We start from the raw sequence: 27,257 nt of genomic DNA, 5'->3' as shown, positions 1-27,257 counted from the left end.
CAAGAGAATTGATAGAGTGTAAATGTTGGAAAAACTGTTGATAACGTAGAGAAGAGATGTATCCAGATTATTGCTTGCAGAACAAGAGAAACCCACACATGAAATCTGGTTTTGAAGCACAAAAACCTGATATTTCCTAGAATCATAGACTGGCTTGGGTTGGAAGGGATGTTAAAGTCCATTTTAGTTCTACCCCCCCCTGCCATGGGCAGGGACACCTTCCACTATCCCAGGTTCCTCCAAGCCCTGTCCAACCTGGCCCTGAACGCTTCCAGGGATGGGGCAGCCACAGCTTCTCTGGGCAGCCTGTGGCAGTGCCTCACTGCCCTCACAGGGAGGAATTTTTTCCTAATATCGAGTGTAACCCTTCCCTTTGTCAGTTTGAAGCCATTCCCCCTTGTCCTGTCCCCCGTGCTCTCCAGCTCTCTTGTGGGCTCCCCCCTGCAGGTTCTGGACGGCCACAGTTAGGTCAGCCCAGAGCCTTCCCTTCTCCAGGCTGAACAACCTCAACTTCCCTCCTAGGAAAGGTGCTCCAGCCCCCTGATCATGTTTGTGGCCTCCCCTGGAGTGGCTCTGACAGGTCCATGTCCCTGCTGTGCCGGGTCCCAGCGCTGCAGGGGGGGCTCAGCAGAGCAGGGGGGGCAGAACCCCTCCCTTCCCCTGCTGCCCACGCTGCCTTTGGGCCAGCCCAGGACACGGTTGGCTTTTTGGGCTGGGAGTGCACGTGGCTGGGTCGTGTCCAGCCTCTCACCCGGCTCCTTCCCAGCAGGGCTGCTCTCGATGTGTCACCCCCAGCCTGGATTGATACCGGGGTGGGGGGGTTGACCTGACCCAGGTGCAGCACCTGGCACTTGGTCTTGTTAAGCCTCACGAGATTCCCATGTGCCCACTTCTCAGGCTTGTCCAGGTCCCTCTGGATGGCATCCCATCCTTCAGGAGTGTCAACAGCACCACTCAGCTTCGTGTCACCTGCAGACCTGCTGAGGGTGCCCTCAATCCCTTCATCTATGAAATTAATGGAGATTTTAAATAACTGGTCCCAGTATGGACCCCTGAGGGACACCACTTGTCACTGGTGTCCATCAGGACTCTGAGCCGTTGACCACTGCCCTCTGGATGTGACCATCCAACCAATTTGAAACATTTATAATTAACCTTCTTTTTGAGTTTTAATTTCACGACTACATTTTCTTTGCTCTATCTTGTAGTTGTATTTTTGTGTTTATGAATCCTATGTTAAGACAGAAGTGGTGATTTATAAGTGGGTCACTGCAGCCCTCAAAACCTGGGCCAGGAAATTTTATTAATAGGTCAGTAATTCTACAATTTTTGAATCTCTGATAAAGACAAAAAAAGGAATAATGTGAAATACAAATGATGCCTGTATATGAAAATGTCACATGTTAAAATATGTAAGCTTTTTATAGAGCCTCAGTCTTGCTGATTTCAAACAAATTTTTCTTCTATGTATCGCTTTTAAGAGAGCTATCAGTTTAGCTATCAGACTCTAGGTTGATGCATTTTTGTACTTAGCTGTACTGTGTGATATTTTTCATTATTTTAGGAAGCCAACACGGGGAAAAAAAAAATACTGTTATAAAATATGTAATGGGGTTTGAAAGCTGGGAAGGAGAATATACTGCTGTACAGCTAATAAATAATAATGGATTAACACGTGTGCTCCCTGGCTGCTTTCTTTGTGTGTGCATCAACGGTGTGACCTGGCAGCCATCTCCAGATGGGAAAGCCGCTCTTCCCACAAGGATGCTGCAGGGACTGGCTCCTCTCTGGCTGCAGGTGTTCCCTCTGCCCATTGCTGAACAAGAGGTACCCGTCCCTGCCCTTAAATTGGGAGTGATTCCCTGTGTGTAGTGGAGAGAGGATGTGAAGTGTGAACGTCGGTGTTTGCAGGTGAGCTCGGAGTAACGCGGGAGGAGTTGTTGCTTCTGATTGTTTTGCCTGCGAGTTTAAATGCTGATGGTTTAGCTGACAGGGATGTCATTTCCAGTTCGGTCTGGAAAACGGGGCTGGCACTCGGGTGGTGTTTCTGTGGGGTGGTGGTGGTTTTTTTAGTTGTCTGTGGCAGCAGCTTAGGGAGCCAGCTGTGGGCAGTCAGGAAGCTGCACACTGCAGGGTTAGGGTAGGACACGGTACTGTTGGTACAGGAGTCGCTGCAAATTACATAGAAAATTGTAATGAGCACGAGAGTTGCTAGATTTGGTTTTCACTGGATGCTTGGTGACCAGTTATCTGTGGTCCTGAAAGGTGTTCCTTCAGTTTATCCAGGAAAAGCTGCCTGGAGGTGGAACTGTGGAGTTCTGGGCAGGACGGAGGCTGCTTGTGCTGTGAGTGCTCCCTCTGCAGCAGCTTGTGCTGGGTGAGCCCGAGGCAGGGGCTGCAGCTCTCCTGGGGTTCAGAGGAGATGGCTGTGTGTGAACAGTGATGGTGGGCTGAAAGGAAGACAGCCAAGAGGTGTATTTGTCCAAAGACTACAGGTGGTAGTCTTTGATGTGCTGGTGGTGTGTTGAATTCCGTGGCAGCTCCCACCCTGCCTGGCACAGCCCAGGGCCGCAGCAGGCCTGGGGAGGTGAGACCAGCAGCTTCTGCTGTGCTTATCTGAGGAAATAACCATCTGAGGAAGGATTCCTAAGTAACTTTTTGACTGTGGACTGCTTTTTGAACTTTTTCCTCGGAGACCTCAGCAAGGCTTTGTTGAGGATGGAAGCTGTCACCCTGTGGTCATCCTCCTTTCTTCCCCAGCCTGCCATGTTACCTTGTGATCAGCTCAGCTGACCTGGTTTCTCTGTGCTTGCTCAGTCAATAGCCCCGTTATGCAGAGTGGGTTTTATTTGATTTGAGCTGTGGCTCCTGCCTTGGGCAGGGATCTCTGCCTGGGTGCCTCTTGCTGGCTTCTGGAGCTTGTTCTGGAGAGATGCAGAGCAACATCCCATCCCAGGCTGCTCCTGAGGACACACATCCAGGGCAGCACCCAAAGCCTGAATATGGGCAGAGCACTTCTGGCTCAACCCCAGAGCTCTTATCAGTGCTGGAAAAGCTGTGTCCTGGGCTGTGAGTGAAAAGCCAGGGCTGGTAAGGATCCAAGGAACATCACTGCCTCTGCCAGCTGCTTGGCCTGGCTGGCATCCCTGGCGCCTGGGCTGCTGTCCTGGGAGCACCCTGGAGAATGGCATCAGGATGGAGAGGGGCAGGGACCAGCTCTGTGTGCCTGCTGCAGTCTGCCAGAGGCTTGGTGGGATTCCAGAGGCTGAGAGCCTCCCCCAGGTTAGAGGGACTAAATCCTCTTATGTTACAAAGCAGAGTCCACTGCTGGGATGGGTTCCTCTGGGGGTTGCTCTGGACATCCTGACCTGCCTTGGCTTGCACAGAGGCAGGGAATGCTTGTGCACATGGATGTCTTCCTCTGACCCGCTCCTGAGGTAGATATTCTGATGCTCAGAATGTCCCAGCATGTGAGACCTGGTATTTTGGGGAATTAGCTCAGAATGCAGCTTGCCAGGAGCTCCTTTGTGCTTCTAAGCTTCGATAGGAACCATTCTGGGGGTGCAGTGGGACAGCTCCTCTCTCTGTCCTGAATATCCTTGCATGACAAAACTGGAACATGGTGCCCTGTCTGAGAAGTTGTGATACCAGTAGCTTGACCTCCTCCTATCCTGGAAAAAACACGGAACCAGACAGGACTGCTCCTGCTGGTTGCTGTCTCCACTGGGTGGGGAACACCCTTTGCCCTTCCTGGTGTTCATCCATCGGCTGACGTCGCTCAGGAGGCTTGAGGAGGTGCCTCAGCAGAGGTTGGTCCTTGCCCTGAGCCACGTTCTCCCCAGCCATGTCCTTGAGAGGAGCTGCCTTGTGTTGTGGTTGGGCTGTGTGAAGACGCCGTCCCTGCAGGGAGATGACTTCCTGCCTTCACCCAGAAGGTGGTTTCAGAAGTGCTGTGGCAGGAGGGCAACATCTCCAGCCCTTCCAGGGACCACCTTCTCCCGAGTTATTCCACCCCTGGGAAAACCCTGTGAGTCCCTGGTTGGCAGATTGCAGCCTGGAGGTTGGACACGTGTCAAAAGGGGCAATTTAGGGGGAGAAGGCAGCTGGCACCCTCCGTCCCTGTGGATGCTGGTCACAGCCTGCTGGTTGAGAGCAGCTCAGCCTGCTCCCTCAGAGCCTCTGTCCTGGAGTGCTTTTGGCTTTTTACCTGGTCCAGAGCCTTCCTGGGAGAGTGGAGTGGTTGATGCACTGAGTCCTGTTGCTCCAAGGAGGTCACCTGGCTTCTGCCTCTTGTCCTTGCTCTGGGGCAGCAATGCAGTCACTTTGGCAGGGTTCCTGGGGCGTTTCTGCTCTGGGAAAGCTCTGCCTTCAGCCATGGAGAGCACACTACAGTGGGCACCAGCACCCACCTCCATCAACTCCCCTTGCAGATTCCCAATGCGAGGTGCTGGGGCTGGGCTGACCACCTGGTGCTGTGAAGGGAAGAACCGCCCTCTCCCCACTCACCAGAGCTCTTTAGACAGAAATGTGTCCCCATGAAGCACCTCGGGGGGCTGCGGGATGGGGACAGGCCACGGATCCTCAACCCTGGAAGGCTGGAACTCTGGAGGGATGCTACCGCTCCGGGCCGGGAGGCTCTGGCGGGGTGTCCTGCTCACCCAGGGGATGCCACGCAAGGGGGGATAAAGGGCGCTGGGTCGCGACTCCCCCTCCTCCCGGCGGGGCCGGTGGGCCCGTGGGCACCGTCGCTTTCATTTCTCTTCTCTTGCTCAGGCGGTAAATCTCGCCTGACGGGGCAGGAAGAGGCACCGGGAGGGGGAGGAGGCACCGAGGCTGCGGCGCTGCCGGTTGGTAACCTCAGCGCTTCCTCCCCAGCAGGGTGCCTTTCCCGCGGAGCCCGAGGATGCTGCCCTGACAGCGGCATCCCCGGGCAGGTGACCCCGCGGTCCCCACCATGGCTGCGGCCCCCGGAGGGATCCCCGCGGAGCTGCAAGGTAAGCATCGCCCGCCGCCCGGGCATCCGTGCCACATGGAAGGCGCCAGCACGGGGCCTGCTCAGCCCCAGTTTGCTGTGCTGGGGTTGGCAGAGCCACTTTCGGGTTCCTCAGCAGCAGCAGCTGAGGTTCAGGGGGGTCCAAGCGGTGTCTGGGGGATGTTCTTGTCCCCAAAAGCTCAAATGCCTGAGGATGCCAGCTTGGACCAAAAGCATCCTCAGATAACCTGTCTCCTCAAGGATGGGGTTCTGCACGGCTCAGGCTGCCTGGTTTGTGGGTACAGCTTTTGGTGCTCCTCGCTCCCATGGGCTTGGGTTCTCTCTGTGTCTTGGGGGTCCCTGGCAGCTCCCCAGGGAGGCACAGCCTGCAGCCCAGGCTGAAGTACCACTGCTCCCAGACTCAATCATCTGATTGAGAAGCCAAGGGTCCTTCAGCATCATCAGTCCCACCCAGGCTTGAAGTGGGGTGGGAAGGAGCTGGGTCACCACGTCCCTGCAGCCTCAGGTCCTGGGGCTGCCAGGGTGGGTCTGTGGGGGACACTTGGCTCAAGCCACCCCACCACAGGGCTTGGTGGTGTTGTGGAAGCCTGGTTTGCTTTGCATGTCAATGGACAGCTGTGGTTCTGGTCCTGTTTCTCCCTGGGGGAGGCAGGAATCAGGACAGGTGGGGAGGTGACGCTCAAGGCAGGAGCAACACCCACACTGGACCAGTGACCACAGGAGAGACTGGTCTGTGGACATGGGGAGGTTGGTTCATGAGACCACCCTGGCTGCTCCGTGGGGAGGAAGGACTTGGGGTGCCTATTGGCTCCCCAGTGGTAAATTTGGGAAGGAAAGGAGAGAAATCAGGACCCTCGTGTCACTCAGTGCCAGCTCCCAGTGAGGGAGGACAGTGTGAACCAACAACCCCAAAGCCCTGTGCTCAGCAGATGATGGGGAAGTGTGTGCATCGTTCAAGTAGCAAATGAGACCCACAGCTGGTGAAGTGTGTGGTTTAGAGAACAACTGGGGTGTGATTTCAAGTGTGGATGGAGCGGAGTATATTCAGGTGGGGATGCAGAGACAGTGTCCCCAAGGGCAGCAGGGCCTGTGGAAGGAGAACCAAGGTGACTTCAGCCACCTCTTTTCATGTGGACATTGGTCTTTTCAGAGGGCATCACCACCCTCCTGGGGACAAAGAAGGTGCTCCTGGAGCTGAGTGTCCAGCTGCAGGTGAAGTCCAAGTATGACGACTTCATCTTGGTATGTGCAGAGTCCGGTCTGGTTCCCGCTGTCCTGGTTTCCCCAGGCAGCTGTTTGATGGCTGCAGTGAGGGGCAGGGGTGGCTCCCGGGTCACCACTGTCCCTTGGCACAGCAGTGTCCCCCTGCCTAGGTGCTGACGCCCTGGAGAGCGTACGTGCTGCCGGCGGTGCTGCCGGTGAGGGTGAGTGTGGGGACCCCACGCCGTGGTACAGCCCTGGGGGAGGCTTGGGGCACTGGAGTGAGTGACCTCGGGGTCACCTGGGCCACTGGGTCAGGAGCAGGATGAGGAGGGGTCTGGTTGAGGGGCTGGTGAAGGCTGAGGGCACGGCCAGGCACTGTTTGAGGCATGGGAAGGGTGGGAGCTGGGGGGGCACCCTTGGGTCCCCCTTATCCATCAGCGCTGGGGCTGATCCTGGCTCTTCTCACCCACAGGTTCACAGCAGCTTCAGCTTCCTGGAGGTGAGGGAGATGACAGTCCAAGAGCCCAGTGTGGTGAGTGGCACCAACACCCAGGTAAAACTAGCCCAGGAACCCTCCCAAACTTGTGCCCGCCTTGCCCCACGGGGAAACCCTGGCCTCGAGCCCACCACAGGGTCTGGGGGAGTTCTGGTTCCTCGTTGCACATCGAAGGTCACCAGTGATGATCCCTGAGAGCCCCACTGGGTATTTTTCTCTTTTCCACCTGAAAATAAATCCTCTTATTGAAGCCTCACTGGGGGACTCACCCTCGGGGCTGGAGATGCAGGGAGGCACCCAGGGGTGCTGGGTGCACCTCTCCTCCTCCAGCAGCTGCAAACAGCACCTGGCCATGCTCAGCAGGGACAAGGTGACAAATGGCTGCTGGCTTACCAAGGTGAAGACAAATTTAGCAGGACGGTGTTTTAAACCCAGTTAATCCTCTTAGAGAGAGAGGCAGGCACTCAGGGCAGATGCAGCCGTGGGAACCATGGGAGAGAGGAAAGGGATGGCCAGGCTTGGATGTGTTGGCTGAAACAGGGCTATGGGCCTTGTTAACCTCCTGTCTGGTCCTTGTTAACCTCCTGTCTGGCTTTTGCATGTTAAAACATCACCAGTGACAGTGGCCTCAGCCTCCAAACAGGGTTGCTGCAGCTTGGGAGGCTGCTTGGCTGAGCCCCAGGAGAGAACTAAAGGACCTGGGCAGAGACTGAGGGGTGCTGGGGGTTGAAACCTCGGCGTGGAGGCGGGGTGAGACATCTGACTGGGTTATGGAGAGCCCAGGGGTTGTTAATGTGCAGGCAGCCCCACGCTCTCCTGCCTCCGCAGCCCCGGGCACCGGAGGAAGCGCCGTCCTCGCCCGATGCCAGGGGATAATTGTCATCTTGCTCCCACGCCTCAATCAGCGTGTAATTAAATCAGGGAGCGTGTTGCCATGGGATTTTTTTCTCTTTTTTTTTTTTTTTTTTTCCCTGGTAGGAACCAAAAGCTAAAAAAGCCTCAAACCCCGATTAGATAAATTCAGGGAGGAAACCTCTACCCTCCAGCTGCGGCTGCTGCAGGCACAGGCAAGGCTGTTCTCACCCCACTGCCTTGGGCTGCCTCTGCATCAGCTTAGCTTGAATTCTGGGGAGGTTTATGCCTTATTCTGGCACGTTACAGTCTGTTGAGCGTGTTTTATCCCGAGTTCCTGGTGCTCGCAGCCCTCCCTGCGCTCACGCTGCTCTGGCTGGGTTGGCACTGAGGAGCTGGTGGCTGTCACCGTCGTGTCTGGGGGCTCGGGGACGCTCTGTGCTGCCAGCTTGCTCAGGCATCTCTCATCCTTTGGACCCCGCAGGTTGTCATAGAAACAGATGCAGCATCTTACGCCTTCCGGTTCATGTCCCTGGATGATTTGGAGCAAGTTGTTATCCATGTCACCATGTCACTTAAGAAGGTCTTTCCAGACTCATCCCTTGGGTAAGGGTCTTCTGCTCCTCAGGGGTGGTTGTGTGGGTACCAGAGCAACCTCTTTGCTCAGGAAAGTCCCAGGTCACAGAATTCTGGTATAGTCTGGGTTGGAAGATCATCTGGTTCCAACCCCCCTGCCACGGGCAGGGACACCTTCAACTAGAAGGTCCCAAAAGTAGGATGGGTGCACAATAGTGTGTTTTAGCAGAAGAAACGTGGACAGGGGCCAGACCCTGCTTCCTGGCTGAATATTTCTGGCCACCCTCCACACAAGGGTTACAGCTAAGCATAAAGTGGTGGAGGTCCTCTTCTCCCAGCCCACCACCACACATCCCTCTGATCCTTCCCCAGGACACTGCTCAAGAACTCCCCTCCCAGCCTGTATGAGAGGATCCAGCAGATCCTGGACTCGCTGGAGGAAATGCTGCAGAGCAGCCCTGGGCCCTGTGGTAAGTCCTGCTGCAACCTCCCCCAGGCAGGACCAGGAGGGTTGGAGCACTTCGGGGACCATTCCAGCCCTGCATCCATCAACCCCAGCTCTGCTGGCAGGGCACCATGGTGGCTTCAGTCAGCTGGAGCCCCGCTAGTGGGGTCTGCTCTCCACCAGCCCAGCCCATCCCCTGGGGCAGGAGCAGGTTTGACGGGATGTGGTTCCCCAGGACAGCTCTGGGGCCAGGATGCTCAGGATCCACCTGTGAGGACCTGCAGCTGTGGATGCTCCCTCTCACTTCACAGGGCACGTAGCCTGGTTTGGAGCAGGATTACCTCTATTATCACCACAGCAATGTGCCTTGCCTGGCATCCACATGGATCCAGCAAAGCCAAACACAGCCCTCCGAGCTGGGCCATCGCTTTTGGGCTGACAGCAGATCTCTGGCCCCCTTGAGGATGGAGAGGGGGGAGCCCTCACCACCCTTCAGAGTCCCTGCCATCCCTCTCCTGTTCCCTGCCCTCCCCCCAAGGTCTCCTCCGTGTTCCCCTGGGAAGGTGTGTGTGCCCCCAGGAGTGCCTTCTCTTTGCAGGGGGTTTTTCGGAGACCTACGCTGCGCTGTGCGACTACAACGGCTTCGCCTTCCGCGAGGAGATCCAGTGGGTGAGCTGCTCCAGCCCGGGCCCCCTGCTGGGCAGGGAGGCAGGATGTTTGTGGGTACCTCTGCTCCGGACAGCAGCCTCGTGGGGCTGCAGGGGCTGGGACATCCCAGAGCTGGGAACTGCAGCTTTGCCCGGCTTGAGTGGGTTGGGCTGGGACATCCCGGGGGTATCCGAGATGGGAACTGCAGCTTTGCCCGGCCTGAGGTGCCCCCTGCTCCTCGGTGGGCTGGAATCAAAGTGCAGGTGGGGGGTCAGATGCCTTGGACCAGGTTGTGACCTAAAGAGAGCCCCCGAAAATCTGGCACCTTGCTGAATGTCTGTAGTGGAGAAGCTCCCTGCTGGGACTCAGCTATAGCAGGACCCCTCTCCCTCTGGGACACTGATCCCCTCCCACCTCTCCCCACATCCTCACTCCCACCAACCTGGGGTACATTCCTTCTTCTGGCCAATCCTTGCCAAATTGCTCCAAGACCCACCAGTCTGTCCCCCCAAGCTGGGACATGTTCCCTGCCCCCCCAGAGCACCAGGGGAGGTTTTAGGCTTGGGGTTTAGGCAAGGGACTCCCCAGAAGAGGGTCCCCAGGGGGGCTCAGCTCCCTCCAGTAGTGCTGGGCACCTAAGCCATCCCCAGGCCCAGGTGCTGAGCCTCATCCATGTGTCCATCCCTCTGGGAAGGATGTGGACAACATTTACCACAGCCAGGACTGCCGGGAGTTCAACCTGCTGGACTTCAGCCACCTGGAGAGCCGGTGAGTCCCCCAGCTGTGCTGCCTGTTGTACCCTGTGCCACACCAGCCCTCATCCTCATCCTCCCTGTCCCTGCCAGGGGTGCTCCAGCACGCTCCTCCGCTCGTGTTAGATGCATTGATTCACTTTACACGCTCTAAGGACGCTCCCCCACACCAAATACCACGAGCCCTGTCCCACAGGGCAGCAACCCCGAGTCTCTGTTCATTTTTAACTCTTAAATCAGCCTGTGAGCTGCTTGCAGGGGTGGAAACCCAACGTCACTGTGGTTCCTTGCAGCTCGGGGCCGTCAGGTGTTTCCCTATGCAAAGCAGCTGGTGCCACTCACCCCCTCGAAACCTGGCACTGCACCCTGCCAGCCACCCCAAATATCTGTTGTAACCTTATTAGCACCTTGTTATAACCTGACAGTGGGGCCACGAGGTCAGGCTGTGCCTGGAGTTGTCCCTGCAGGGCTCAGCTGTGTCTCCATCCCAAGAAAGATGGAGCAAGGGCTCTGCTCTGGGGTGAGGCAACAACCAGTCTGGGCTGAGTGTTTTGGGGAGCAGAGGACCTGTGTTCAGCTGGCCAAAAAAGGAGGCAGTTTTAGACATTTCTTTGGACGGGGAAGTAAAAGAGAAACTTGTTTCCACTTGAGCAAAACCCGTGTCTGAGCTCAGAACTAAAAAGAATCTGAAACCCAGAGGTTTAGATAGAAGAAGCATGCAGATGGTTTGAGTAATTTTGGTTTGCCCAGGGGGAATAATCTGGGGGAAGATAAGCTGCGTTTGTGGGTTGCTTTAAACTCGTGGGCCAGTCCTGCTCTGTTGAGCACTGTGCTGGGGCAAACCTTGAGTTTTGGGGCACTCCAGGGTTGGGTGTTCTGGGGAACCTCATGGTTGGGTGCTTTGGGGGCACCCATTTGGGACCAGCCTTGCCTCATGCTGACCCTGACTCTCTCATCCCTGTCACCCTGCAGGGACGTGGCTCTGAGCGTCGCTGCCTTGTCCTTCAACCTGTGGTTCACCAAGCTCTCCTGCAAGGACTTCAGGCTGGTGAGTGCCGGTGCCGCAGCGGTGCTGGGAGCAGCAGAGGGGACCAGGTTTCCAGAAGGGCTTCCTTTTCTCCCCTGCCAGAACCAGGAGATTTCGGAGCAGCTGCTCTACATGCTCAGCAAATCGGTGACGCTGGAGGAGCTGGTGCTGGAAAACAGCGGGTTGAAAGCGTGAGTGAAGGTGGTGCAAGGCAGTGATGAGCAGGGGCTTGGCAGCCTGGGCATGGAGCAGGGGGGTCCGTGGGCTCTCCCTGGGAGCAGAGACCCCCACAGCCTGGAAGGCCGGTGAACATCACCCACCCTCATAGGTGTTCTTGGCTCCTCAGGTGGAGCCAACCCTGCCACGCAGGCAGGACCTGTCCCCATAAGGCTATGGGGTGGCTGGCTGTGTCTCCTGGAGGTGTCCAGGATGCTCTGATGGGTGACCCTTCTCCCCACAGCGACTTTGTGCAGAGGATGGCCCAGGCTCTCAGCAGCCATCCCGACTCTGCCCTGCACACCATCAACCTCTCTGGCAACCAGCTGGAAGACAGAGGTACCCAAATTCTGGGCTGGGACGAGTTTTCACCCGTGAAAACTGATGTTCAACTCCAGATCCCACCAGCAGCTGCCCCCTGTGCTGGGGGCTGTGGCTCAGGGTGAGATGGTCACCCACCTGTGCTGACACAGCAGTTCAGGGCTCTCTGCTCTTCCATCAGGGATTGCTGCCTTCAGCCGCCACCTGGAGAAGAGTTCCAAGGGTCTGCAGAGCCTCAGCTTGGCCAGGACGACGCTCACAGCCAAAGGTACAGCTTGGAAAGGGCATCTTCGTGGCTGTGATGCCCTGCTGCCCCAGCTGGAGGGAAATGCCCCTTCCTCTGCTCCACAGCTCTCCCCAGTGCAGGGAACCTGTGGCCATCCATCCCTCCCCCTCTATTCGAGCAGGAATGAGCACGTTGTGCAAGGCCCTGGCAGATAACAAAGCCATTGGATTGTCCCTCCAGCACTTGGACCTCTCTGGAAACCCCGGCACCCTGGCTGGGGATGACATCAGCGTGAGTACCCCTGGTGTGACGGGGTGACACTGCCTGGGATCCGTCCCCAGCGTGGTTTGGATGGCTTTGGTATCCTGGGGTCTGTGCCCAGCCTTCCTGCACCCCAGGGATGGGAATGTCACTGCTGAGACACCCCCCTGACTGCCCAGGAGCAGCTGAGGATGCCCTGGGGACACCCCTCTGCATCTCCCTGTGGGAGGGTGGGAGATGCCACCCGGAGCAAGGATGTATCCCACGAGTGAGTGGGTCCCTCTCCCCAGGCAGGCTGGAGCTGGGATTTCAGGGCTGCTGAGTGAGGGGTGGGGGGTGGGTTCAGGGTCCTGGGCAGAGCTGCTGAGCCCCCTCTGCCCACAGAACCTGCAGAGCCTCCTCCGCCAGTGCCACTCCCTCTCCCACCTCAGCCTGGCTGGCACGGACTGCCCTTTGGATGCTGTGAGTACCCACAGAGGGGGGTCCTGGCAGTGAGACCCTGCCCTCAGTCCCCCCTCCTCACCCCCCCTGGGGCTGTGTGTGGGGTGGCAGCTCCTCGGGGTCCTCCTCCACACAACCTGCATGCCCACCCCTGGCAGCTCTTTGGAGCCCTGGTCCACGGGTGCCACAACAGCCTCATCCACCTGGATCTCTCCAAAAACCTGTACTCCCACAGGTAAGGCCTTGGGGTGGCACGAGGGGGGCCTGGTGGCTGGTGCTGGGGGGCAGGTGATGATGCCACGCTGTGCCCGTCCTTTTCAGGAGGGTGAAAACCATCTCCCCTGACATCAAGGAGTTTTTCAGCCAGGCCTGTGCCCTCAGGCACGTCTCCCTGGCGGGCACCAAGCTGCCTGCCGACGTGGTGAGGTGAGGCTGGGCTGGGAGCCCACCCAGGGGGAATGGATTTGGGGTGAACATGATCCAGGGGGTACCTGACTCGGTGCTGGTGGGGAGGATGGGTGGATGGAGCTGTGGGAGGCAGAGATCTGGGAAGGATGTCTTCTCCAGCATCCCCCTCCCACTGCCTGGCCCCTTGGGGTGCCCCACAACATGTGCTGCTGCCCCCGTTTCTTGCACCAACAGGGGGTTTTGGTGACTTTTCCAGGGCGTTGCTGCAAGGACTGGCAGACAACAGCCACATCAGTGACCTGCACCTGGACCTTAGCAGCTGTGAGGTGAGGGGCCAGCACCCAGGGGTGCCACCAGCCCAGCCAGGGGGTCCCACTGCATCAGTTAGGGGAGGTCTGTGCCCTGTCTGACCCGTTTGCAGGGCTCGGTGCCTTCCCTTGCGCTGATGTCTTGCTGTTTCTTCCAAGCTGAGATCAGCTGGGGCCCAGGTCATCCAGGATCTCATCCCTGATGCCAGCTCCATCAGCAGCCTGGACTTGTCTGACAATGGTAGGTTGCTTTCTCCCAGCCTGGGAGAAGGTCTCTCCATCTCCTGCATCTCACCAGATTTCCCTGGGGATGGTGCAGCCATGAGGATGGGAGTGCAGGCAGCTGCCTGCAGGGTGTGAGAACTCCCCCCATGCTGCCCAGGGTGGTGGGTGGGTGATGGAGGGTACATCTCTGGGGGATGGCAGACAGTAAGTGCCATCTGCATCTCCGTAAGTGCCCCCCACTGGCTCAGAACAGCACTGGCACCCCAAATAGCAGGAGTGCCCAGAGTGGGTGCTCCTTCCCTGGGGATCCTCACTCATCAGGGGCTCTGGCTGTGCACAGATCTTCAGTCTCCTTGAGGGAGCCAGGAAGGGAGGGAGGGAGACAGGAGCTCCCTGAGCATCTCTCCACCATCCCACGGTGGCAGCTTGGTGGCTCTGCAGTTCTTCTGTGAGGGACCACCTTGATGCCACCTCCGTGGACTGCTTGGAGCATCCTGGTGGGTGTCCCCCCATCTCTTGCAGGCTTTGACCCCAACATGGTGACACTGGTGCTCTCCATTGGCAGGAGCAAGTCCATCAGCCACGTCTCTCTGGGGAAGAACTTCAACATCAAATCCAAGTGAGTGCAAAGCTGCAGCACCCAGGCCAGGAGCCATCCTGGCACCGTGCACCCACCCTGACTCTCATCCCCCATGGAAAGCCCAGGGGTCGGTAGGAATTGCCTGCCCATCCTGGCTGATCCAACCCAACGTGGAGCCAGGGGCTGTGAGGGGACAATGCCAGCAGTCCCAGGGATGGGTTGTGGCATCAGGCAAGAGTGGGGAGGGAGGACTGAGCTCTGCTGGCTGCCTCTGTGGCCCTGGGGGTGCACATGTAACTCCCCCCTCGCCTCTCCTGCAGGGAAGGACTGTTGGATGTCTTGCACCGCATCGTCCAGCTCACCCAGGAGGAGGATTGTGTAAGTCCAGCTTGCCCTCAGCCACCCCAACCATCCAATCTGTGCTCTTGGTCACCCTCTGCCACCACTGTGCATCCTCCATGCCAGGGTGCCATCCAGATCCCTCCTGGCACAGACTGGGAGCAAACCTTCCTCCCTCCCACTGCCATTCAAACCCTTCTGCTTTTATTTTCCTCGGTCTGAAGCAGATGCTCAGACAGAGAAGTGGGAGCTGTTCCCGTTCATCTGGGAAAGCTGGAGCCTGTGTCTGGCTAAAGGCACGGAGGAGACACTTGGTGAAACCTGGATGCAGCCCAGCTTTCCCCCCAAAAATATCCCTCTTTTCTCCCTGCTGCCTGCCAGGCATCTGAGCTAAATCCAGGCTGTTGCCTGAGCACCCATTGCCCTCCTGTTTTGTGGGGTGCAGCATCACTTGGTGTCTCCAAAAACAGCACCATCCCAGAGGCTTCTGGACAGGGATGGAGGCTGCGCCTTGACACGTGCCCTGACCACCTCTCCCCCTCCTTGTCCCCTTCCCAGCCTCTCCAGTCGCTCTCCGTGGCTGAATCGCGCCTCAAACTGGGGACCAACGTGCTGCTGAGCGCCCTGGGCAGCAACACCAGCCTCACCGCCCTGGACATCAGCGGCAACGCCATGGGGGACACGGGGGCCAAGATGCTGGCCAAGGCCCTGCAGATCAACACCAGGCTCAGGTAGTGGCAGGTCTATGTCGCCCTGGGGGTGCCCTTCCCGCCTGGTGAGGGTGGTGGTGCCGTCAGAGGAGACTCGTCACGGTTCCTGGTGCCCGTGGATGTGGCCCTGGACCGTTCCTGGCGCGTGGTCAGACTCTGTGCCTGTATGTTTTGCTCGTGGCAGTCAGTGGAAGTGCTGGTGGGGGGACATGTGAAGGCCAAGAGAGCAGCTCAGTCCCTGCCCCAACCCTCGCCAGCTCTTTGCCAGGCTCCTGCACAGCCTGGTGTGCTGCAGGCAGACCTTTGCAGTCACTGCCCTCCCACACACTCTGCCATCAATTCCTAAAATGCCATTTTTTCACCGCGTTGTGCCCACAAAACCAAGGCAGGGGTGTCTGCAGGGGACAGGGAAGGGTGTCATGACCCAGGGCTGTTCCTCTGGGGGACTTCTGCCCCTGCCAGCAGGATGGTGCCTGGCTCTGTCCTCCCAGCCTTTCACTCCCTCCTGCTTAATTTACAGCTCCTTGCAAAGTCCAACTTTGGGTTTTGAAAATTTAAGTTCAGGTTTTTTAATCCCGTTTTCAGGCTTTCTGGTGCCTGGGATCAGCCCTGGGCTCACTGCTGCTGGCACCCTCCTCAGGGCTGTGTGGGTGCAGCAGGGCTCCCCCATGTCCTTCTCTTTGCAGGACCGTGGTTTGGGACAGGAACAACACCACTGCCCACGGGCTCCTGGAGGTGGCTCAAGCTTTGGAGAGGTAAGAAAGGAGCTTCTTGGTCCTCCTGGCTTGCTACTGCCATGCAAAAGAGCCTCTGTTACCGGTCCCCAGGGCCTCTTGTCCCCTGGAAGCAGCAAAGGCATCACACAGTTGCATGCACATCCCAAGGGATTTAGTCCACAGCTCTGGCCTTGCAGTCAGCAAACCAACCTGCCCCTGTTTCGTGATGGCACCTTCATCATCAACCCCAGGGTCTCCCTGAGCAACCAGCACAGCCTCATGTCACCCACAGAGCCCTGAGTGGGCGCGAGGGGGGGGATCTGCTGGTGGTGCTGATGTGATGCTCCTCTCCTCCTTGCCCACGGAAGGTGGGCAAAAGTTGTCTGCCTTCAGGGCTGGTGCTTGGCTGGGCGGGTTGAAGGAAGAGGAGTGCATGGAGAGCCTGGGTGGGTGGTTGCTGCCTCGCTGGGTCCAGCAGCACCCGCTCACTCCACGCTGCCTCCCAGGAATTACACCCTCAAGTCGATGCCGCTGCCGATGAGCGACGTGGCGCAGGCCTATCGCAGCCACCCCGAGAGAACGGAGCAGGCCGTGCACAAGGTGAGGGGAACGTGTCCTGAGGGGGTGCAGGGCTGGGTGCCACCCACACTGCTCACGGCCCCTTGCCTCTGCAGCTCCAGTCCTGCCTCACCAGGAACCAGCTGCGGCAGACGCTGCCGGCCCAGACCTTCCGGCTGCAGCAGGGCATCCTCACCACCTCCTCTGAACAGGTTGGATGGCTCTGGCTTGCTAGTATGAGCTCTTGCCAGCAGCACGACCCCCTTTTGGCCTTTCCTGAGTGGAGGGCAGAGCAGACTGGAGGGATGGAACAGGTTACCTGGAGAGGCGGGAGATGCCCCATCCCTGGAAGTGTCCCAGGCCAGGTTGGACGGGGCTTGGAGCAACCTGGGATAGTGGAAGGTGTCCCTGCCCATGGCAGTGGGGTTGCAACTTAAATGGCCTTTAAGGTCCCTTCCAACCCAAATCATTCCACGGTTCTGTGATGGGGAGTGGGGCTGGGGCAGAAAGCAGATCTCCAAGGAACCCTCCTGGCTGCATCCGTGCATTCCACGCATACGCAACGCTGAGATAACTTGCTACCCCATGCAGCGTGTTCCCAGCAGTCTGGGCACTCTTGCAAGCAAGTCCCTGCCACGTGGCACCCCTGGTTATTGGTCAGGGTTGCTCTGGGGGGTTGTAGCCTGCCTGTGCCCCCACCGGGCACTCCCTTCTCCGGGAGCGCCGCGGCAGGGAAGGGAACTGGCAGTGCCGCTCTGGCGCCGGCACATGACGCAGCCTCTCCGTGCTCCAGATGGTGAATGAGATCTGCCTGAGCGTGCAGAAGCACGTCGACATCCTCAGCACCTGCCGGGGCAGGGAGGTGGAGGCGGACATCGCCTGTGCGGAGGAGGCCATCAGGAACGCCAACCTGTCCGTCAGCGTGAGTGCCCCGCTGAGGGGAAACCCCCTCCGCTCACCCCCCCAGCTCGGGATCGAAGCAGGGCATTGATTAGTTAATGACATCATTAACCAGCAGTCAGGGAACGCCAGAATGTCGATGCAACAGATGCACATTACCAAGCGTCTGCAGAAGTTAGAGAACAGCTGAGCATTTCTGAATCCCCTTCTAGAGCGAGGGCCAAAACGTTCTCAGTCCCCTCGCCCCAAAGGCACACAACTGTGTGAACCCCCCAGGGGAGGCAGAGGTTACAAGTGCACCGTCTTTTGCATCCCATGCTCGCACACCCCTCCTTTGGAGAGGTGTCTGCTCCAGCCTTGGGCACGCCCTGCAACCCAGAGATGCCCACGCTGGTGAGAAACCTCCCTGCATCCCTGAGGGATTGTCCTTCCTGGAGCACCCTCATCCCACCCCAGTGATGAGAGTGCTCCATCAGCCCATGATGAAATCCATCATGCTGGCTGGGCAGCTCCTGGCACTGTCAGATCTGTTTTGATCCTCTTGGTCCTGTTTCTCTCTCCCCATTGCAGCTCTTCCTCCTCTACTTCTCTCCAAAACACCTCTTTCCCTTTTTCCCAACTGTCCCACCCACTCCCTTGGTACTTAATCTTGTGGAGATAGAATTTAGGGAGGGGAGGGAGGGTCAGTGGGTGGTGAGGAGCAGTTGAGGGTCCATCTGGGGGGACACAGTGACTCTGAGGGACTAGGATGCCCCACCCTGGCCCAGCAAAGCCAGATCTCAGGGTGTGCCCAGCTGATGCAGGTGATGCTCTTCCATGGCACAGCCACGGATGCTGGCTGAGCGTGGAAGGACAGGAAGCGAAGATGAAGTGGCACAGGATGATCCATACCACCTCTCTTCCCACGGCAGATCCTCCCCCTCCTGTATGAAGCGGGAAACACCCCCTACCAGAACGGCAAACTGCAGCACAAGCTGGAGTGTCTCACGGAGGAAGCGTCGCAGACCTGTGGCCGGGAGATCCAGGTGGGCAGCACGGGATATTCACCAGCCTCGGCCCAAGGATGAGGGAGACGGTGCCTCCTGGAAACCACGTGAATCCAGGAGGAAAGGCACCAAAACTGCCCTTTGTTCCCCACACTGCAGGCGATCATGCAGGCGGTGCTGGACACGGCGCACAGCCTGTGCCCGGCCGTGGTGCAGAAGAGCGGGGTCAGGGATCAGCTGGTCAATGCCATGTCAGAGGGGATCTGCCTCCAGGACCACCTCAGCCTCAGTGCTGTCCTGGACCAGATGGTCACTGATGTCTTCAGCAAGCTGAAGTGGGTGATGTGCCATTCTACCTCCCAGCTCAGCAGCTGTCACTCACTCATGGGGCCAGAGGAGGATTTTGGGGGCTCCCTACCAACTTCCCCTCTCCCCACGTCGTGGTGGTGATGTGCTGGGTCCTGTTGCTGTGTTTTCCCAGCCGTAGCTTTGCTTCCTGCTTGGGTCTGGTTTGGGTGTGTCCCTGGGAAGCTGGGGGTTTCCATGGGATAATGTTCCTGCAGGTGCATCCCCGTGGCTGGCAGAGGGGACCCCCAACCATCAGTGTGGGTGGGAATGCCCTTGGCATCCTCCATCCCAGCCAGCACCTGTTGCCATTCCTGCTCTGGCAGCGTGCAGGGTGCCACAGCCAAGCATCCATCTCCTCAGCAAGGCTTTCCCTGGGGAGGGGGCTGGCTCCATGGCTTGCAGGGGGTGGGTGCTGGCCCTGACACCCTTCCTTCTGCTCCCAGTGAAATCAAGCTGTCCATCACAGCTGCTGCGGCCGACTGCATCGTGGATGCTGTGCTGGGAGACCTGACCATCGCCCAGTGCAAACTGGTGAGTGCCAGGGGTGCCAGCACCTGCGGGACAGGGATGTGGGGCTGGGATGTAGGATAGGGGCGCCCCAGCATTGCCCAGGCACCAGCCAACACCGTGACCACGGATCTGCAGCCTGAGAGGCAGGACGATTCCCACCCAGGCTGGTTTTCCTCCCAGGTAATCCCCTCCTGGTGTGGTCACGGCAACATTAACGCCCCAAGCAAAGTCCTGGAGCTGCTGCCATGTGGTGGGGGGTGCCAGGGCAAGGCCGGGCCCTGGCCACTCGTGCACTGGGGCAGGCGTGGGGGCAGCTGTGCCGGGGCTGGCAGCCGGCTAATCAGGCCTAAATCCGCTCACAAATCCCAGTCGTGGGTAGGGAGCGGAGCAGCCCGGAGCACACAGGGCAGCCAGGCGCGCTTCAGCCCCTGGGATAATTTAAGCGCTTCCTAATGGTTTTAGGCAGAGAGCCTCTCCAAGCAGGGGCTCGACCTCCTGGTGCTGCTGCCGGAGTCGGCTGAGGACGATGCCGCCGCGCTGGCGAGGGGCAAGAATCCTCCGGACCTCGCCGCAGAGGAGGTAGGGTCCAAACCCAGCGGTGCCGCGTGATGCCCGCGCTGTAACCACCTTTTATCCGCCTTACCGGATGATGCCGGGCTTAGCGCCGCAGCCTCTCCGGGTGCACGAACCCCCCAGCACCCCCCCAGGGCAGCGCTAAGGCAATTAGCGCTGGGAAACGGGACCATTAGCCTGCTAGGCCGTGCTGCTGGCACTGCAGCACCGGGAGTTTGTCCTTGCGTTGGCCCCCAGCCGGTCCCGGCTGTTTGCACCCTCTCCCACTATTGTTGCTGTGGGATCCCGCGTGCTGCAGGGTCCTGGATGGGGAGGTGTTCAATCCAACGTCATGGGGGGTTTTGGAGCTGGGACAAGATCAGGGAGCGCACTCCTGAGGGTCTGGGGGTGATGGGGGGGTGGCACCCATCACCTGGCAAAGCCTGGCTGGCTCCGGCTGCCACGGGATGCCACTCAGCACGGCCAGCCTGTCCACGCTGAAGCTGCCACCATCCCTCTCTCCCTGCAGTACAAGATGGCCCTGCGGAGGAAAAACAAGCATTTCAGGAGCATTCGGCCCACGCCGAGCGTGAGAAGTAAGGTCACCGTGGAACTGTCCCCCCGCTGGGGCACGGCAGGGGCGGGGGACTCGCAGCAGTCGTTTGGGGGGCTGGTGGGCAGAGCCCTCCATGGTGGTGCCACAGGCTGTGGGCAGCAGGAGCTGGACCCTTCAGGGAGCCTCTCCCAGTGCTGTGGTTGGGATCTGGGGGGAAAGCCCACCTTGACCTTGCTCTTGTGCTGGTTTGGGGAGGTCAGCTGGCTCAGTGCCCTTGGGCGGTGCGGTAAATGCCCTGAGCTGTTTCCTCACGTAGCCAAGCAGGAGTGGGAGATTCATCTGTGACTGTGCAAGCCATGGCATCTCCCACAGCCATCCCAGGGGGCCACCCTGGGCATGGGCATCACCCACCCATCCACACACCCAACAAACCTGAGGAGAAGACAGGTTCTCCTTGCTGCTGGTGTTGCCCCTAGAGCCCTGCGTGCCTAGGAAGGGAAGGAGGGCACAGAGGGGGCACAGGCACAGGCAATGAGCAGCTGATGGGCAACTTCTGCTTTTCAGTGCTTTGGCTAAAGCAGAGCTTGTGCCAGACTCCAGTGCCCAGCACCCCAGTGTCCCCAGGTGACTCCTGGTGTCCCTGAGCCCCACAGCACCCTGACCCCCATCCCAGGGAGCACATGGGGGGGTGAGAAGGTGCCTGCAGGGCAAAATGGGTGTGTTTGTGGGTGTGCTGCTCGTCGGGCCAGCACTGGCAGAGCTCCTTCCGTTCCACTGCTGCCTGCTGCAGGTTTTGGCTCTGTCCCTGCCTGAGCATCTCCCCGCATCCCCTCCAGCATCCCCCGCACGCAAACCTCCAGCAGCGGTGGCAGGATCCATCCCGGGCTGCGCCGCAAAGCCGCCACGCGCGCTCCCGGCGGGCACGGCCACGGCCACGCTCCCCTCCCCGCGGCGGAGGCAGCGCCCCGCTGACCCTCCACGCGTGGGCGAAGGTGACGGCGTCGGCGATGATGATGATGATGATGATAATGATGATGATGGGGAGGCCTGGCGAGGCCGGGCGTCAACAGGGACCCTCTCGCCTCTCGTAGGTGTCTCGGAGCTGGAGCCGGCGGCGGGTCGAGACGCCAGCGGGCTCCGAGCTCACCGGGCGCCGCCGTCACTCAGCCCCGCCGCGCCGCCGGCACGCCCTGCCTCCACAAAGGATGCTGAGCCTGCGAGCGGCTCGCTCCCCGCCACGCAGCCTGCCACCGCCACCGGCTCCCTTATGGACCTGCCGACCGCCGGCGAGAAGCTGGAGCATTGCACCAAAGCCAGGCCCCGGCCCAACCGCCGGCACAAGCAGCCGCCCAGCAAGCCCAATGTAAGGGGGGGGGCGCGGCTGGCAAGGGGGAGGGGAGGTGTATTTGGTGTGTTTTTCACGGTTTTGGTTTTTTTTTTCCGCTTGGGTGAATTATTGCGGTCGGTATTTGTTGCAAGGCAGGAAAATGAGATGCGCCGAGACGCGGTGGGTTTATTATCCCGCATTTCAGCTGCTGCCGGAGCCTCCTCCTCGGAGGGGGGCAGCCCCAAAGGGTGGGCAAGGGGGCTGGGGTGGGGGGGAAGGCGCGAGGGGAATCATCCATCCCCTTTCCTGCTGAGCGGTGGGGGCCGGCAAGGAGGCAGGGAGGAATGAAAAAAACCCGCAGAGTTCGGGCGCAGAGGGCCGGCGATGCGTTCGGCAATGGCTCCGGCTGCCTCCCTCCTCCTGCGCTCAGTTTGCTCCCCCTCATCCAAACCCCATCGTCCCTGAAGCACCGGTGGCCGCCACGGCTCCCAGTGATGCTGCTGGGGCTCTGCCAGCTGTGGCGGGGTGGGTTTTACTTTGCCCCCCCCCCCCATCCAACAGGCGAGTGGATGGGGATCCTGCCTTTGCACCCCCCTTCCCCGAGGAAAAGTAACTTTTGGGTGCAGTCGGTGGTAAGTCCAGCTCTGTCACTGTGCCCGGGGCTGGATCGTGCTGGCATCACCTTGTCCCCGTGCCACCGTGATGCAGCTGGATCCTTTCACCTGCTGGAGAGCCCTGGCTTGCATGGCCACAGCGATGCTTGCCCTTGGATCGCGGTGGGATCAGCGCTGTGAGAGGCAGGAGCTGTGTCCCACGGGCAGGGTGGGTGCTGGAGGCTGGCAGGGCCAGGCAGGGCCGGGGGACCGTCACCCCGCAGCGGGACGGGCACGCCTGGCATCCAGGGTGGGCCAAGGCTCGAGCAAGGACGGGCTTTGATGGATGTGATGTGACAGGGAGAGCAGATCTCAGATGGCTGGAATGGCTCCTGAACGGCATCAATCCAGCCGTAATGAAAAGTCATTATGGATTGAAATGTCACCGGTGGGGAAGCGCCTCCCTCTCATCGATAGGAAGCCACTGATGCGGTGCCACATGCCAGGGAGAGGAAGGTGCCATGGAGGAAGGCTTGGCCATGCATGGCATAGACCGTTTGGCCATGGGGATGGAATGAGAAGCCTTCATGCAGGCCGTGGTGACGCTCCAGTGCTGGAGCTGAAGCATCTGAGGGATACAGATGTGGGCCCCCCACAGGTCACCTGCTCCACCATCTGCCAGGAGCGTGGGGTCCCCTCCTTGGAGCTCAAAGAGAGGAAGCATCCCTGCCAAAGGCTTCTCCCACAGGGCCAGCGGGGTCAGAGGCCTGGCCCAGCTCTAGGAGGGCTTTGGCAGGATTTGCCATTGTGTGCCACCCAGGAGGGTCAGACCCACCTCACCTGTGTGTAACACACGTGTACCTGAGCGAGTTTAGGGTGCCATACCCAGCCACTGTGCTGGGGAGCCCCACATGTGGTACCCAGGGGGGCGAGGGGCTGGCAGGAGCCTGGGACTGGCTGGAGCCTCCCAATGCTCAAGGGATGCAGCGGGATTAGAGCTGGGACTCAGCTGATAACACTGTGGTCTGGCTTTCATGCTGGGTACGAGATGGAGGGCGCCAGCACCTCTGTCGCACTGGCACCCACTTGTTGGTGTGCAGGCCTGGGCGACACCTCTTAGTGCCTGGGGGTACCTTTGCCCCACACTGGGCTCACAGCCGTGGTTGCTCCCAGGTGCAGCCCGTGGCCTGCGAGAACAGTGAGGACAGGAGCATCACCCGTGTGGACGAGGGGCTGGAGGACTTCTTTGCCAAGAGGCTCATCACAGAAGCACTGCCGTAAGCCTGGGGGGGTCCCAGGGCCCCTTACCTGCTCGCCACCCTGGCACATACCCATCCTTGGGATTTCAGCAGCCCCTCCTGCAAACACTGCTGGTCCCAGTGCCAAAGGGATGCTGGGGAAAGCAGCACCCCTGGGGGCATTGCCCAGGGCAAGGCTGGAGGGGGGGGGGAAGGGGAAAGCAGCCACGGGGTGCAGGATGTGGCCGTGGGATCTGTCCTGCACTGGGAATGGGTGCCCTTGCCAGGACACTGCCATCTCAGGTAGGGTGAGATGGTCTCTGGATCCATCCCTTTGAGGTGGGTGGGGGGAAAAAGCTGATCCCTTGTCCCTCAGGAGCCTGGAGCTCACTTTTCCCAATGCTTCTTCTCTCCCCAGCCCTGCAGCTCCAGAGACCTGCCCAGGATCAGCCCCTCTGGCTCCCTCCGGCTCCCGCACCCTCAAGAAGAAAATCGGGAATTTTTTTGCCTTCAAGAAACCCAAATCCAGCCGGGGCTCGAGGTGTGAGAAGGAGCCCGAGGGTGGTCCCGCTGCCCCCAGGAGCAGGCGCTCGATGCTCAGTGACATTTTACGAGCCCCCAGCAAGGCGGGCGAGGCGGGGAAGCCCCTGAGTAAATCAGAGGAGGGGGGACTCGCCGAGCCCCAGGGAGAGCCCGAGCACTGCCAGACCCCCGACTCTGCCCGAAGGATCCGGCCCAAGTACTCTCGGGAGGGCAAATCCCAGTCACTCATCTTGCTGTCCGGGGAGGACGAGGATGCGCTGGGGGTCAGGCATGACAAGGTGAGCACTGTCACGGTCACCGAGCCACCGCTGCTCTTGGGCTCTCCCAGTGCACGCTGCTCCCACCCATGGATGCTGGTGGTGGGGTCACTGGGGAATGATGGGACACCGGAGCTATGGCTGGGGATGTCCCCACTGGGTCATGTCCGTGTCACCCTCTCCCGGTGGCACACTGGGGGCTGGGGACCTGGGTGCTCCCCAGGCAGGCAGGTGGGTGCTGTGGGTGCTGTGGCGGGTCCGTGTCCCTGGCAGGGCTGTGTCTCTCCTGCAGAAGAGGCACCTGGAGAAGAGTGAGGGGGAGCTGTCCAGCTCCTTCGAGCAGCGCGTGCAGGTCATGCTCCACCGCATCGGCGTCACCAAGGGCCCGGCTGCTGAGAGCAAGAAGCTGCAGGTGGGGAGTGGCTCCATTTTCAGGATGGATCCTGCACCCCTGGGGTGGGTGGAGATGGTGGTCCATGGGATGGGAGGGTGGCAGCTCTGTGCTGCCACTGCCCACGGCCTCTGCCCTGTCACCTGGCCCTCTGCAAGGGGACTGATATGTGGGTTCCTATGCACTGCATGGTGTCTGTCTGTCTGTCCCTCCTTCTCCGGCATGCACCCACCCCTTGCAACCACTCCACGGGTGCTGCCACCCTGACATCCCCCTCACGAGGTTTCTTTCCCCTTGCAGAACAAAGACAGCGAGATCAAGAAAGCCGGCTCAGACGGTGAGGGTCTGCACCCTCCCCACCCTGACCCCCACCCAGCTGGGCACCCATGGGTGGGCATGATGAGGCCCTCTTGGGCTCTTGGCTGCGGGTCCCACCACATCCTGCCTGTGCTGGGTGCTGGTGGCACAGGGCAGACCCAGGCTCACCAATGGCTTGTGCTTGCAGGGGACATCGTGGACAGCTCTGCGGACTCTCCCCCATCTCTGAAGGCCCGCACACACTCCGTGTCCACAGGTGGGTCACCAGTGGGTGCCAGGGGGATCACAGCAGCCCCCAGGGCAGAGGGCTTTGTTATCTCTCCTAGCACCAAGCATGGGGATTTGAGCCAAGAGGGACTGGTGGGCACAGGCACCTGGGCAGGGTTCCACCCTCTGGAGGGTGCCCTGAGCCTGTGGGCGCCCATCCCTGGTGAGGGTGGATGGACACCCAGCCCACTGCCCAGCCCCTGGGCTGGCTGCAGGCTGGTTCCCAGCACCAGCCTTACACTTCTGGACACTCACAGCTCCCTCCTGCCTGCCCCACAGACGCACCCTTCCGCAGCCCGGCCGCTGCGATGGAGCCCAGCGCCGAGCCCCGGCCAGCCTGGAAAGCCCTGGGAAGGCAGCTGCCGGCTGAGCCGCTGGGCACCAGCTCCGACCAGCCCCGGCACTCCTTCATCCTGCCCGAGCCCAGCGGGCTGCTGGAGCCCGGGGGCCGGGAGGGCTGGAGCAGCAGCCTGCCGCGGCTGGGCAGGAACGTGCCAGCGGCGCTGCCGCGGAGGGTCAGCCACGGTGGGGAGGTGGGTGCTGGCAGCCCCCTGCCCACCCTGCCCGCGCCGCCCGACACCGAAGGTAGGGATGCATGAGCTGCCCCGTGAGGGTCCCTCATCCCACTGCTGGCCTGTTCTTGGAGCCCCTGGGAAGTGAGGGCTTGGCAGGGAGCCAAGCCAGCAGCTCTGGGGGCTGATGGGGGCTGCGAGGAAGCCGGGGGGCTGCAGGCTCCCCCACAACGGCACCTCCCCACTTTCCCAGACAACCGGCACATGGCACGGCTGGCAGCGCCACGGGGGACCGGCCGCCGAGCTCTGTCCGTCCACGAGGAGCAGCTCAGGGAGCCCGAGGGCCCAGCAGAGCTGGGAAGTAAGTTGGGGAGGGAGTGGGACCCCCAAAACTCCCCTCTCATCCAACACCAGCAGAGGTGGGTGGTGGCATTCCATGTGGGTGGTGGTGCTGCCCGTCCCGGCTGGTGGGTGGCAGCCTGTGGTGCTGGGGTGAGAGGCAATGGCACGGCCACGCTGGGAAGTTCCCGAGGGGAATTTGGCAACGAGATCAGTTCTGGCAGGAGCCAGGCTGCTGCACCCCACCACAACAGGGGGCTGGGTTGTGTTTCCCCAGTGGGCACCGTTCCCCTGCGCCTGCGGCGGTCGCCTGTGCTCAGGCACAGGGCCAAGCACGAGTCCCTCTCAGAGATGGAGGGTGAGGCCGGACCATCCTCAGATGCTGAAGGTGAGACACGGTGCCAAAGCAGGCGTTGGGGTACGGAGGGTCCCGCCACGCTCACAGCTGTGACCTCTCCAGGTGCCACGCCGCAGGACTGGCCCCGTGCCGGGCCGGAGGAGCCGCAGGCTGGCACAGGCACTGACGGCGAGCGGCCGCAAGCCCTGGCACAAACTGTTGGGAATGCACAAGACTCAGCTGCCGTAGACCAAAGACGCCCGGTGCCAGGCCGGGAGGAGCCGGCCCTGGGACAGTGAAGCCCCTGCATGTCACCACACTGTTCCCGATAAAACCCTGCAAGCAAGTGCACGGTGCCGGGGTGCTTGGCAGCTGGGGTGCGGAGAGATGGGGCACCAGGCTGGCGTGGATGTGCCAACGATGGCCTCGCCCAACTTGTGCCACGGGGACGAGCCAGCATCGCCCAGGATGCCCAGGGACCGTGCCAGAGCCTGCAGGACGCATCGAGCGGTGTCGCGGTGCCCGCTGCCGCCGTGGGCTGCAGGGGGGATGAAAGCCGGTGATTTTCGGCAGCCAGCTATTTTTAGGACGTGTTCCCAAGGCGCTTTCACCGCTCCAGCTCCTCGCCCCATGGGGTACCGCTCTCTCCAGCCCCAGCAAGAGACGCAGGCTTCCATCAGCGGGACCACGACCCCCCAGCATTCCAGCACGCAGCTCCAGCCCCGCAGCTCCCCGGCGGCACCAGCGCCATCCCGGCACCCCAGTGGCTTTCTCCTGCGCTGCCCTTCGCTCCGGACCAAACGCGTTCCTTACACAGATGTTTACGACAAAGCAAGATGCTTGTTTTGGTCTGTTTTTATTTCTTCTTTTTTTTTCCTTTTTTTTTTCTTTTTTTTTCTTTTTTTTTTTTTAATACAAGAGCCGTGTATTTAAAAAATATACAATTTTTATTTTTTAATTTCTACAGCATAACCCTGCGGGA

At 60.0% G+C, this 27,257-nt stretch overlaps 1 protein-coding gene across 1 annotated transcript; it reads left to right on the top strand.

Moving 5' to 3' along the window:
- Positions 1-4,889: 4,889 nt before the first annotated feature.
- Positions 4,890-27,137, top strand: CARMIL2 (capping protein regulator and myosin 1 linker 2). Its single transcript, XM_027904081.1, has 40 exons — positions 4,890-4,994; positions 6,144-6,235; positions 6,367-6,417; positions 6,669-6,728; positions 8,029-8,150; positions 8,493-8,590; positions 9,164-9,234; positions 9,908-9,981; positions 10,938-11,013; positions 11,095-11,183; positions 11,453-11,547; positions 11,711-11,797; positions 11,937-12,046; positions 12,401-12,478; positions 12,616-12,692; positions 12,779-12,883; positions 13,122-13,191; positions 13,333-13,414; positions 13,921-14,017; positions 14,299-14,356; positions 14,876-15,048; positions 15,714-15,782; positions 16,250-16,343; positions 16,418-16,513; positions 17,095-17,223; positions 18,113-18,226; positions 18,347-18,522; positions 18,979-19,066; positions 19,508-19,624; positions 20,127-20,212; positions 21,321-21,516; positions 23,247-23,350; positions 23,730-24,132; positions 24,404-24,523; positions 24,803-24,839; positions 25,008-25,076; positions 25,367-25,672; positions 25,853-25,960; positions 26,216-26,326; positions 26,399-27,137. Exons 1-40 carry the CDS (start codon positions 4,955-4,957, stop codon positions 26,572-26,574), a joined length of 4,404 nt encoding a protein of 1,467 aa, XP_027759882.1. The 5' UTR covers positions 4,890-4,954; the 3' UTR covers positions 26,575-27,137.
- The last annotated feature ends 120 nt before the right edge of the window (positions 27,138-27,257 follow it).

This window comes from Empidonax traillii, unplaced genomic scaffold (genome assembly GCF_003031625.1).
Source record: "Empidonax traillii isolate 1590-97213 ecotype Southwest subspecies unplaced genomic scaffold, ASM303162v1 scaffold1005:size266651, whole genome shotgun sequence".
NCBI lineage: Eukaryota > Metazoa > Chordata > Aves > Passeriformes > Tyrannidae > Empidonax > Empidonax traillii.
The sequence above is the reverse complement of the archived record's forward strand: the minus strand, read 5'-3'. Positions and strand labels throughout refer to the sequence as shown.